General features: G+C 36.4%; 1 protein-coding gene across 1 annotated transcript; it reads left to right on the top strand.

Moving 5' to 3' along the window:
• The first annotated feature begins 133 nt into the window (after positions 1 to 133).
• Positions 134 to 1,126, top strand: LOC107521110 (olfactory receptor 11H6-like). The gene has a single exon (XM_016165526.2). The coding sequence runs from the start codon at positions 134 to 136 to the stop codon at positions 1,124 to 1,126; it is 993 nt and encodes a 330-aa protein (XP_016021012.2).
• The last annotated feature ends 11,362 nt before the right edge of the window (positions 1,127 to 12,488 follow it).

Genomic DNA, 12,488 nt, shown 5'->3' with positions numbered 1-12,488 from the left:
AACCCTTAAGTCTCTCTGATCTCCAGTTTCATAATCTACAAAAGAGAGGAATAAATCATACCCCCTATAGCTCAAAGTGTTATTTGAAAGACAAAATGTATATTCTCAAGCAATTTGTTAGTAAAAACTACAAATGTTCATTACGATTCATTCTTTAATTGCTTCTGTGTCTCTAACAGCTTTAAGATCCCAGAACACAACAACACATTTTGTGACTGAGTTTGTCCTCCTGGGTTTCCCTGGTCCAAGGCAGATGCAGAACTTCTTCTTCTCACTAATCCTGGTAGTCTATCTGCTGACACTGCTGGGGAATGGGGCTATTGTCTGTGCCGTCAAATGGGACAAGCAGCTCCACACGCCCATGTACCTCTTCTTGGGAAACTTTGCCTTCCTAGAGATGTGGTACGTTTCCTCCACTGTTCCAAGCATGTTGGCTAACATCCTCTCTGATACCAAGACCATCTCCTTCACAGGCTGCTTCCTTCAATTCTATTTCTTTTGTTCACTGGGCACAGCAGAGTGTTTCTTCTTAGCAGTTATGGCTTATGATAGGTACCTGGCCATCTGCCGCCCACTCCATTACCCCTCCATCATGACTGGGAAGTTCTGTCTGATCCTGGTCTGTGTTTGCTGGGTGAGTGGGTTTCTTTGCTATCCAGTCCCCATTGTCCTTATCTCCCAACTCTCCTTCTGTGGCCCCAACATCATTGATCACTTTGTGTGTGACCCAGGCCCATTGTTTGCACTGGCCTGCATCCCTGCTCCTTCTACTGAGCTTATCTGCTACATCTTAAACTCAATGAACATCTTTGGACCCTTCCTTTTTATCTTGGGGTCTTATACTCTGGTTCTCAGAGCTGTGTTTCGTGTTCCCTCTGGTGCTGGTCGAACTAAAGCTTTCTCCACATGTGGGTCCCACCTAATGGTGGTGTCCCTATTCTATGGAACCCTTATGGTGATGTATGTGGGGCCAACATCAGAGAACCCAGCGGTAATGCAGAAGATCATCACTTTGGTATACTCAATTGTGACTCCGCTCTTAAATCCCCTTATCTATAGCCTCCGAAACAAAGACATGAAAGATGCCCTAAGGAGAGTTCTAGGATTAGGAATTAACCATAACTGAGACATCTTTTGAAAGAAAGGGAGAATGTGTCACTTCTGATCTTAATTACTTATAACAATAATAGAGATTAGTTTTGATAAATCATGTTCTGGCTCACACTTAAGTAGAAAGAGAGACTTATTTTTCATAGTTCATAACAGTTCAAGTTCAGCTTATTCATGATAAACATTCAATAAAACATTTTAAACAAGTACGACCTCACTAAGTAAACTATACGGTGTTATTATGTATATATATATTTTTTGTGATGTATCTTTCCTGGTTCTATATTAGCTGGTGTAAAAAATGAAATGCACATGTACTTGAAGTCTTTCAAGAGAGGGTACAGTCTTCTAAATTCAGAAACCAAACATTTTTAAAGACAATGAGTCCAGGGCTACCAAAGATATATAAATAAATAAACCAGTAATGGACATTTTCCGCTATTTGAGGCTTTCACACCAAACACAGAGTATGTCTCGTACCTCTATCACTTTGTACAAAAGTACAAACTCCTTTTCCTGCCTTTAAAAGTCTTTGCTCCATAAATTGCTCCATGCTGTCTTCTCTCATACTGATCCACTGTCTAAGCCCTATACTTCTCAATGCTCAATCTTGTTATTTTACCTTAAATGCATTTTCTCCCAATCAGGCATTTTTACTCATAGTGCTTCTTCCCCCAAATCAGTTGTGACAACCCCAATATTTCTTGTAATGTGGAATAACAATGCCCTATACAAATTTTTACACCTCTTAGAAAGCCATAGGGCAAAGTCAGAAATGTATTCAGAGAAATTATACCAAGAACAAATTCCGTTTTTGTGCCCAAACACCGCACTGAAACAAGAAAGCTGTCAGGTGAGAGACCAATCTACTTAAAATGCGTGTATATCCTTTGAGTTATGGCCATACTGAGAGGTGTGCCAAAAGGATAGGCCTGCTGGTGCTAGATGACAAAATACTCCAGTACAGTATTTCTCATACCTTTCCACCACCAAAATTGTCAGAAAACATGGGGCTTTGAGGACAATATTTCTTTGAAATTCATAGTTTTATCTATCTATCTATCTATCTATCTATCTATCTATCTATCTATCTAGCATCTATTTATCGATCTATCTATGTGTGTGTGTATGTGTGGGTGTGTGTATACATAATTTTTTTTTTTTGCCATAGCTGGTGATTTTAACCCAAGCATCAGTGTGATCTTCTGTAGATTTGTTTTAAACTTTAAATATGTTTTTTTCTACATTTCATTTTATTTATTTGTTTTATGTATACAGTATATTAGTTAGACATTTACATAGTTTATGAAACAATCCTCCAATTATTCTATCATCCCTCTGGCTCTACACATACCCATTACATTACTGCTGACAACATTCCCTATGCTGTGCTCCCCATCCCCATGACCTATCAACTATTAATTTGTACTTCTTTAACCTTTAACCTCTTTCACGCAAGCCCCCAACCTCCACCCCTCTGGCCCTCATCAGGTTGTCCTATATTATTGCGAGTCTCTTTTTGATTAGTTTGTTCTTTTTGTTCCTTAGATTCCACATATAAGTGAAAATATATGGTATTTGTCTTTCTCTATCTAACTTAGTTCGCTCAGCATAATAACCTCTAGGTATATCCATGTCATTGCAAATGGTAGGATTTCTTTTTTTTTTTTCCCCATGGGTGAGTAATATTCCATTGTGTATATGAACCATAACTTCTTTATCCAATCATCTGTTGATGGGCATTTAGGTTGATTCCATATCTTGGCTATTGTGAATAGTGTGTCCATGAATGCAGGGACATATAGATCTTTACAAATTATTGTTTTGGTTTTCTTTAGATAAATACCCAGAAGTTCCCTTGCTGGGTCAAAAGGTATATCCATTTTTAATTTTTGAGGAACCTCCAGACTTTTTTCTACAATGGCTACACCAATTTGCAATTTCACCAACACTGCAGGAGGGTTCTCTTTTCTCCACATCCTTGCTAACACTTGTTGTTTTTTGAGTTATTGGTAATAACTATTCTAACAGGTGTGAAGTGATATTTCATTGTGATTTCGATTTACATTTCTCTGATAACTAGTGACCTTCAGCATCTTTTCATATGTCTTGGCCATCCATATTTCCTTTTTGAAGAAACAGCTATTCAGGTCTTCTGCCCATTTTTTAATTGGATTGTTTGTTTTTAGGGGGTTGAGTTGTATGAGTTTTTTACATATTTTGGATACTAACCACTTATCATATATATCATATATGAAAGTCTTCTATTTAGTAGGATGTCTTCTCACTTTTTTGATGGTATCCTTTGTTATACAAAAATGTTTTAGTTTGATATAGTTCAATTTGTTTATCATAAACTATATTTTCTGCTCCATATACATATATATTTGATATAATACAAAATTATCTTCTCTGAGTAAAATTGTCCTTCAGAAAGGAATTTAATTTGGGCTTTTGTGTATCTCATGGCAAAAATATCACATATCCTGTTTGAGAAACCCAAGCTTAAGGAGACCAGCAGGTCCCTTCAGAGTCAATCCTGCACATTATTTTTAATAATCCCTATGGGCCAACTTCTCAGAAATATTAATGTAATCCACAAGCAAGAAGTTTCCTAGAACCTTCTTGGAAGCATGAAAAAAGTTATACATCTCATGAAAATATACCCAAGAATTCTCACTAATGGCTAAAAATGACACATAAATTAAAACTAGCACATTGTTTCAACAGACCCTATAGGAAATAGGCCACTAGAATTTTGTGGTGCAAAAGAAGTAAAATAAGCCATACATGAAGTTCTCACACAGGGATCCCACATTCAAGCCAGTAAAAGAGAATCTTCATGACTTCTTTGTAAAGCTTCCTGATCCACAGGAGATGTTTTCTCTGATGGGCACTGCTGCTATAATACACTACAGGTGGGCCTATTTCTCTATAACCTTATTCATTCTATAAACTAAAGTAAAATCTTCCAAACGGTGCATTTTAAGGGAAACTTGAGACACTAGAGAGTTTCAGAAGACAATCTCTTGGTGATTTTACTTTTCTTCTCCCATATATCTCAGATGTCTTTAATGACATATGTTTTAAATGTATATGAAGCATAATAAATCACCATGTGAAATAATCATCATGAAAAAACTCTGCAGGACAGAAGGGCTTGGCACACAGTATTAAAAGTATGGAAAACCCAGGATCTACAACCAAGAATACTTTATCCAGCTAAGCTATCATTTTAAAGTCTAAAGACAGATAAAGAGCTTTCCAGACAAAAATAAGCTAAAGAAATTTAGCAACGCAAAACTAACATTGCAGAAAATGTTGGAGGGACTTCTTTAAGAAGAAAAACATGTATCAAAAAACAAAAATAAAGAATGGTAATAACTACATTTCTCTCAATAAATACCTCAAATAGAAAAGAATTAAGTGCTCCAAAGATAGAGCGGCTGAATGAATAAGAGAAAAAGACCCTATCATATGCTGTCTACAAGAGACTCACTTGATTAAAAGGCACACACAGACTAAAAAGAAGGAAATGAAAAAAAGATATTGCTTTAATGGACCTATTGCACTAAATGAAAGGGATCGAATAAAGAAAAGACAAGTATCGCGTCATTTCACGTACACGTGGAATTAAAAGAAAAATAAACAACAACAACAAAAGCAAAAAATAAACTCATAGATACAGAGAATATTTAAAAGGATACTACATGAGAGGGTACTTGAGGGAATGGCAAAAAAAAGGCAAAAGGATTAAGAGGTACAAATTGATAGTTGCAGAATAGACTTGGAGATGTAGAGTGTAGCATGGGGAAGATGGTTAATAATGTAATAGATATGTACAAGGGAAGAGGGGTACTAGATTTAGTGGAGTGATCGCTTTGCAAGTTGTGTGGATCTCTGGTCACTATGTTTTACAACTGAAATTGGTACATTTTTTAAGCCAGCTATAATTGAAAAAACTAACTGAATTGTACAATGTAAATATAAGCAACTAATTGTCTATTATATTTCAATAAAGGTAGGGAAAAAAAGAGAACAAAATGAAATACACATCATCATGAATTTTTAACAAATCCCACACATCAATGTTGGATACACTAAGAGACTGTAAAGCCATTTTCACAATCCTGAGCTCATCATCCTTATTGACAGTGTACAAGAGAGGCTGGAAGTTTGATTGAAGCAATGAGTAAAAATATGTTTGGTGAGTTATTAGTATGCAGTCCCCATAAGGAAAATGAGGATCACGCCAGGAGATCCAACCACTCAGAAGGCTTGACTTTGTCCCCTGGAGTATGAAGGACACCTCTACTGTCCCTGATTCATACCTGAAAAATATGTAAACACTACAGAAAAGCTGCTGGCTCTGAGAGCAGAGCAGGAAGAAATGCACTATAACAGGATCAAACTGAATTCCCACCAACAGTAGAGCAAATATAGAATACCCACATTTGGCCTAGTTAGAGCTCATGGAAGGTAACCAATTGGGACCATCTTGAAAGGGATTTCGTCCAAAAGTACTACTTAGTGAAGTAAGGCAACGCAAAAGTGAATTTATATGGAGTGAGTCACCAGAATCCAGGGGTGAAAAGGCATAAAAAATTATACACCTTATAATAAATATAATGAATCATTCTAGAGCAAATATCTAATAGCCACTAGCAAAGACAACAAATAGAACATTTCAAGAAATCTGAAAGTTTCTTTTGTTTTGATCATGCCTATTCTTCCCCTTCTATTGTAAACTTCTTTGCTTTATAACTTTTATTTCTCTACTAAAAAATTATTTAGATTTACTCTAAAACTTTACTTACGGCTTATCCCAGCACCATTGCTTGAGGAAGCTTTCCTTTCTCCAGTGTATGTTTTTGGCTCCTTCGTCGATAATTATTAGCCCATATATATGGGGATTTAATTCTGGGCTGCAAATTCTTTTCCATTGGTTGTCTGTCTGTTTTTCTGCCAATACCATGCTGTTTTGATTATCACCTATATGTAAGATATAAGCCTGAAAACAGCAGACAAACAAGACAAACAGACACTCATGGACACGAACAATAGTTTAGTGGTTACCAGAGGGAAGGAGGGAGAGGCGAAGGTATATAGGGTAAAAAGGGTCAAATATATGGTGACAGAAGGAAATTTAACTTTGGATGGTGAACACACTGTGCAATAACATGTGACATATTATTGAACTGTATACTTGAAACCTATATAATTTTATTAACCAGTGTCACCACAATAATGTAATTGAAAACATTTTCAAAATTTACATTAAAGGAATCATATTTAATATATTGTTTTTAATTCTTTATTTTTTATATACAACAAAATTCACTCCTTTAATTAGCTTCACTTTGATCAGTTCTTGCATATATTCTTAAACTCTTTTGTTAGGTACATTCTACAGGAGCGTGACAGAGTGAGTGGTCTTCCTGGTCTCTCTCCTTAAAGTTACAAGTTGAACAGCTGTACTTCAACAAAGGATTCCCTGCTCAACACGCAAACATGTCTAAGAGATCTGCCATTGAAAAACATGAAAGTGGGTGAATGGGAGCAAACAGGGAAGAAGGAAGGCAGAAGGCGGGACACAGGAGCCTCTGATGCAGCCTGGAGCACACTGCTGGTCTCAGGAGAGGAGAGAAATCAGTTTGCAGCATGCACTCTCTGCAGCTCTAAGAATCAGAAAGTAGAACAAGCATTCCTGCCTGAGTGGTCAGCACATAATGCCGGTAAACCCAGGGACTGGGTCAAGGACAGAACATGAAGGTGTGGCAGCTGTGCTCTAGCAGCCAGCATGCCAGCCAGAAACCGAAATCATGGTACCTGCCTGCCTCCCTTCACTCTCCCAGAGCTAGCTGAGGATCCCAGAAGAACCAGTGGCAATGAGTATCTGGTTATAGAGCACATTCTCTGCAGCCCTGGGAAATGGAGAGAGACAGAAGCCTTCCTCCCCGAGCAGCAGATGCATGCTATGGCTAATTCCAGTGACAAGGGTAGGGATACAGAGGTGAGACAGCTGCGGTGTGGCTGTTGCCATGACCAGGAGGAGGACAAAACCATGAATGAACAAGCCAGCCTCTCCCATTCCACCCTGACCCCACCCATGACCGCTGATCCCAAAGGGGACACCTGCCACACCTTGGGAAGTCTCTGGTTGTAGGGAGTAGCACTGGGATTTCACGAGCGCAGAACCTCATCCCCCACCACATCCCCCACAGGAATGGTGCCCTGAGAGGAAGGCAACCTGGTCACAGAAAGACATCCTCCTCCTCAGGGAGTACAGGGCATCTTTCCACTCTGGTGAGGAGACTAAAAAGCCTGAGCAACGCGAGACAAAATTTTAAAAGTTGTGCTTTGACGCTACCTACTGGAAAACGAAAGGAAGACCTTTGCTTATCAACCTGCTAGACAGAGAAATGTCGCTCCTTCAAAACACCAGATTTCATTCTCATAAATGCCTAGGCAGAGAAATAATCCATCAAATATCATGAAGAACCAAGGTAACGAGAGAGTTCCTATAGAAAAGGCAAAATCTCCAGAAAATAAGTTTAAGGACATAGAAATACGTGCTTTAAATGACAGGGAATTCAAGATTGCAATTCTGGAAAAACTCAACGAGATGCGGGAAAACTCAGATAGGCACTTTAATGAACTCAGAAATAAAATCGATGAACAAAAGAAGCACTTTACCGAAGAGGCTGAAATGTTAAAAAAGGAACCAAATGGAATTACTATATCTTCCTGGAGAAAAGACTCCTTTTGAATCATGTAACATACTTCTCTATTCCTGGTAATGGTCCTCATTCTGAAGTCTACCTTGATGATAATAGAGCGACTTCAATTTTCTTTTGGTTAATATTTGTATGGTTTATTTACTAATTTTTTTTTGTATTTTCAGTCTAGCCCATTATTTTTATTTAAAGTGGACTCCTTGCACACAGCATATTGCTGAGTCTTGTATTTTTCCCCCCGATTTACATTCTCAGTCTTTTAATTGCTGCTTTAGGCCATTTATATTTAATCCAATTTCTGATATGTTTGGATTAAAATCTACCATTTAGCTAACCGTATTCTATTTTTCCATCTATTCATTTTTTCCCTCATTTTATGCCTTCTTCTGGGTTATTTTTTATGACTCCATTTAACTCTATTATTGCCTTATCATTTGTATCTCTTCTTAAAATTTTTTAAATGGTTGTCCTTGCATTTAAAATATGTATTTAATCAAAGTCTAACTTCAAATAATAGTTAATAGTTCATGTGTTGTAGAACTCTTAAATGGGTGTAGAAGGAACATACCTCAGTGTAATAAAGCCATATGCGATTATCCCATAGCTAACATCATACTCAACGGTGAAAGGTTGAAAGTTTCTCCTCTTAGACTAAAACAAGACAAGAGTGTCCACGGTCACCCTTTCTATTCAACATAGTACTAGAAGTCCTAGCCAGAGCAATCAGTCAAGAAAAAGAAATGAGGTATCTAATTAGAAAAAATGAGGAAGAGAAAATCTCTTCGTATGCAGATTAAATGATATTATATACAGAAAATTCTAACAGCGCCACAAAAAAACTGTTACAACTATTAACAAATTCAGTAAAGTTTCAGGTACAAACTCAATATACAAAAATCAGTTGAATTTATATACACTACCTATGAAATATCTGAAAAAGAAATAAAGAAAAGAATCTCATTCACAGTAGCATCAAAAACAATAAAATACTTACTAATAAAGTTAACCAAGATGGAGAAAGTTCTGTATACTGAAGATTAAAACTATAAGATTTTAAGGAAAGAAATTGAAGAGGACACTAATAAATGGAAAGATATTCCACACTCATGGGATAGAACTAATGTTGTAAAAAATGTCTGTACTACCCAAAGACATAGATAGATTCAATGCAATTCCTATCAAATTCCAACAGCATTTTTTCACAGCAATAATAATAATGATAATAAAACTAAAATTCATGTGAAACCACGAAAGACTGTAAATAGTCAAAGCGATCCAGAGAAAGAAGAACAAAGCTGGAGGCATGATTTCAAGCTATACTACAAAGCTATAGTAATCAAAACAGTATGGTACAGGTATAAAAACAGACACATAGACCAATAGAACAGAACTGAAAGCCCAAATATAAACACTCATATATATGATCTACCGGTATTTAACAAGGAAGCCAATGGAGAAATGGCACAGAGCATCTCTGAATATCAAGTTCACTTACAAGCTGCCCCAGTACCCACCAGTGAAGGTTTTCTTATTGATCTTCACTGTTACTTCACTCCTGGGGAAACCTAGAAGTCATATTTTAAGACAATCATTTAAGAAGACCCTAGGAAGAATCCCCTAATTTTTTAAGAAGATAAATAAAATACCGATGGTAAAAATCTCTTCTCACATTTGCACTAGTTTTAAATTCCATACTCTCTGAAGTGAAATCAGAATGGAAACTGATCATTTGACTAGATTAGTCAATTAAGTGCCTTCTACCATTTTGGAAATCCTTCCTCATCAATTAACATCACTCCACATCATGATCAGATCACACAAACAGTTCCTACCTAATACCAAATACCTGGTCATTACAGTGAGACTCCAGAAAAATTCCGTGGATTTAATCTTAAAGTGACCAACACAATATAGTTTCCTGCTTCGCTGTGTTATAGCATTTTGTTTAAGCTACATAGAAAATGTTCACAAACATGTCTGTTTCATAGAGTTATGGGCACAACTTCCATTTATCTCACTGATCTCCTCAGAGGGTGTTCCTTAATGGAATGCAAGCTCTGCAATAGAAAGCCTCCTGAAATCTACCCCGTCCTTCCCCTGGGTTCTCATGTCCTTGACTCTAGCCACTCCCTACAAGTTAATCTACTGAACAGAGCTTCAAAGATTAAAAAGCAGATGCACTCCAGGGGAAACTTGAGGATGCCACTGAGACTACCTAGGGAGAAACATGGAGTTTTAGAGTAATTCCTGAGAGGAAACATTGTACACACTGCTTCATGTGTTAAATATCGCAGCAAACTCCTAGAAAACACCTCTGGAACCTCCAGAAGTGAAGGCAGTCCAGGGAACCACACATGATGCCCTCACCTGGAATTTTCCTCATTAGAGCCAATGAAGAGGAGATACCTTTAAGATCAGCACCACTGAACCTTCCCCTCTCTCCAAGCTGAATCAGGAAAACCATCATCGTATGTAAGAGAAAAGGGAGTAATTGTTCACATTACATCCACTGCTGTGATATACTACCGAGTGCCTTTGACTTTATAAATCTGATTAGTCATTGTTCCTCTGTAGTAGTATAGCATAATGTTTCATATGTGAATACAGTACACTTAATGTTCATTGGGTGGAAAGTCGTGCTCCCTCTGGGTAGCTTATCCATGAAAAGAAGTAGAATAGATCAGCTGCACCACTTTCCCCAATTCTATGATTTTATAATTATTAGGGGCCATCTTTCTGAAACAATCTCACTTTTCAGAAGTAATAAGGTGGAATATTCTCCTCTCAGTTTACCTGAGAAGATAGTATACCAATTGAGGCACATTTGGAAGGAGGCTATTTAATCAAGTTACTATTCTTGAGGTGGGTAGACTGGTGAGACTGGTGAATTAATTAGTTAATTAGTTGCTTTCTTGCATTGGAAAGGAATGTATGAAAGAGCTGGTTCCCAAGCATAGTAGTTCATGTAATGATTTACGAATGCCAAAAGCATGAGAAACAGTATGCTATGGCATAAAATGGTGGATGTTCCATTCTAAAATCCTAACTATTCCCAGCAAGTAATTTTAGACACTTCAGAGGGCGGAGTTATGCAGAACTTGATGGAGTCAGTTTATTCTGTTAATGCTTAAAATTAAAATTGATTACTCTGGCCTTTCCATTTAGCTCCTCATCCTTTGATGATCTCATTACTTATCTATAATTTCACTAAAGACTACAGGAAAAATAATATTGCTGCTAATAAATCTTATAGGGTATGATGATAAAAAAAAAAAAAAAAAAGATAGAGTGGCGTGAAGTTGTCGATGTACAATGGACAATGTCCTGAAAAGTTATTCACATTAACAGGCATGGCTCACTTTTTCAGAGAGGACAGGAAGCACCATGAATATGGTTCCTGGTTTAAATCTCTGAGCCTAGATTTACTTACTGACCCGCAGCAGGGAGTGATTTATTTAGACTTTGTAAATAACAGTCATAACAATCTAGAAATTCTCTATTGAACACCTTAATCAGGGAAGGTGATAAATAAATGCCTTTGAATTTGGCATTGATTGTAAAACTAGACAACTTAGAATTTGGATGCTCCACCACCTTTTTTCTGCTTCTTTAAAAATCATCAACAGGGGACTAGTGATATTGAAGCCCAAATCTTGGTTTCTCCTCTTTTCTTCTTTGCTTTTCAAATTTCTTTATCTTCCATTCCAGACAAAGTTATAACTGATGAACTCTAACATACAAAACAAGATTTCAGAACTTAACAAGAAAACTCAATATCAAAACAAACATTTTAAGGCTCTTAAACAATACTTTTTAATATTAATCAATTGCAAGATTACTCTGTTGTTTAAACACAAAAAAATAGTATATTTTTGATAATTCTTAAATAAAAATTCTTAAATACAACTAAAAAGTATCTGCCTGTCCAAATATTTGAAAAGGTCCTCTCTTCCCTTTTAAAGAACAAAATTAATTCTATAAAACAAAATTGTAGATAAAACCCCACTTAATTTCAGATCCCTTTCTTTTTATCACCCAAAATACATATTAAATAAACCTGTCTTGAAAACATCATTTCTTTATTTTATTTAGGCAGATTCTGAATATGAAAATAAGATAGTTCATTTTTATTTATTAGGTGTAAAAAACATGAAAATAAACTCTTCCAAATAGAGATATTCAAAAAATAATTTTCTCACTTCTTTAGAGCAAAAATTTTTTCACATGCTTGGTTTTCTGTACATTTTTTTGGTGTCTCTCAAAAGTTATATTTAAAGTGATTAAACTTTAAAAGAATTTATTTCGAGGAAAATTTACGAACAGTCTTGAGTCTTCAGCATAGTGATGTCTGTGACAATCGGTTCAGTTGATTAGACTACTGCAAAAATCTAGAGTCCTGAAGTAAGTTTTATCTCCATGTGTTATTCAACTAAGTCTGTTCTGCTGCCAAAGGGTTTAACCAAATTTCATACATTTTTAAAAATGTAAGCTGAATCAGAGAAAGTGGATGAGTTCGTGCATGAAGACCCTTAATGAACTTTAGAAAAACAAACCAAAATCAGAAAAGGTCTTCATAAGGATCAAAGCAAAAACAAAGACATTTGTTTGTTTGTACCACTGGTGTGGAAAATTCTTGCTGCA

Source organism: Rousettus aegyptiacus, unplaced genomic scaffold (assembly GCF_014176215.1).
Source record: "Rousettus aegyptiacus isolate mRouAeg1 unplaced genomic scaffold, mRouAeg1.p scaffold_m13_p_3, whole genome shotgun sequence".
NCBI classification, from domain to species: domain Eukaryota; kingdom Metazoa; phylum Chordata; class Mammalia; order Chiroptera; family Pteropodidae; genus Rousettus; species Rousettus aegyptiacus.
The sequence above is the reverse complement of the archived record's forward strand: the minus strand, read 5'-3'. Positions and strand labels throughout refer to the sequence as shown.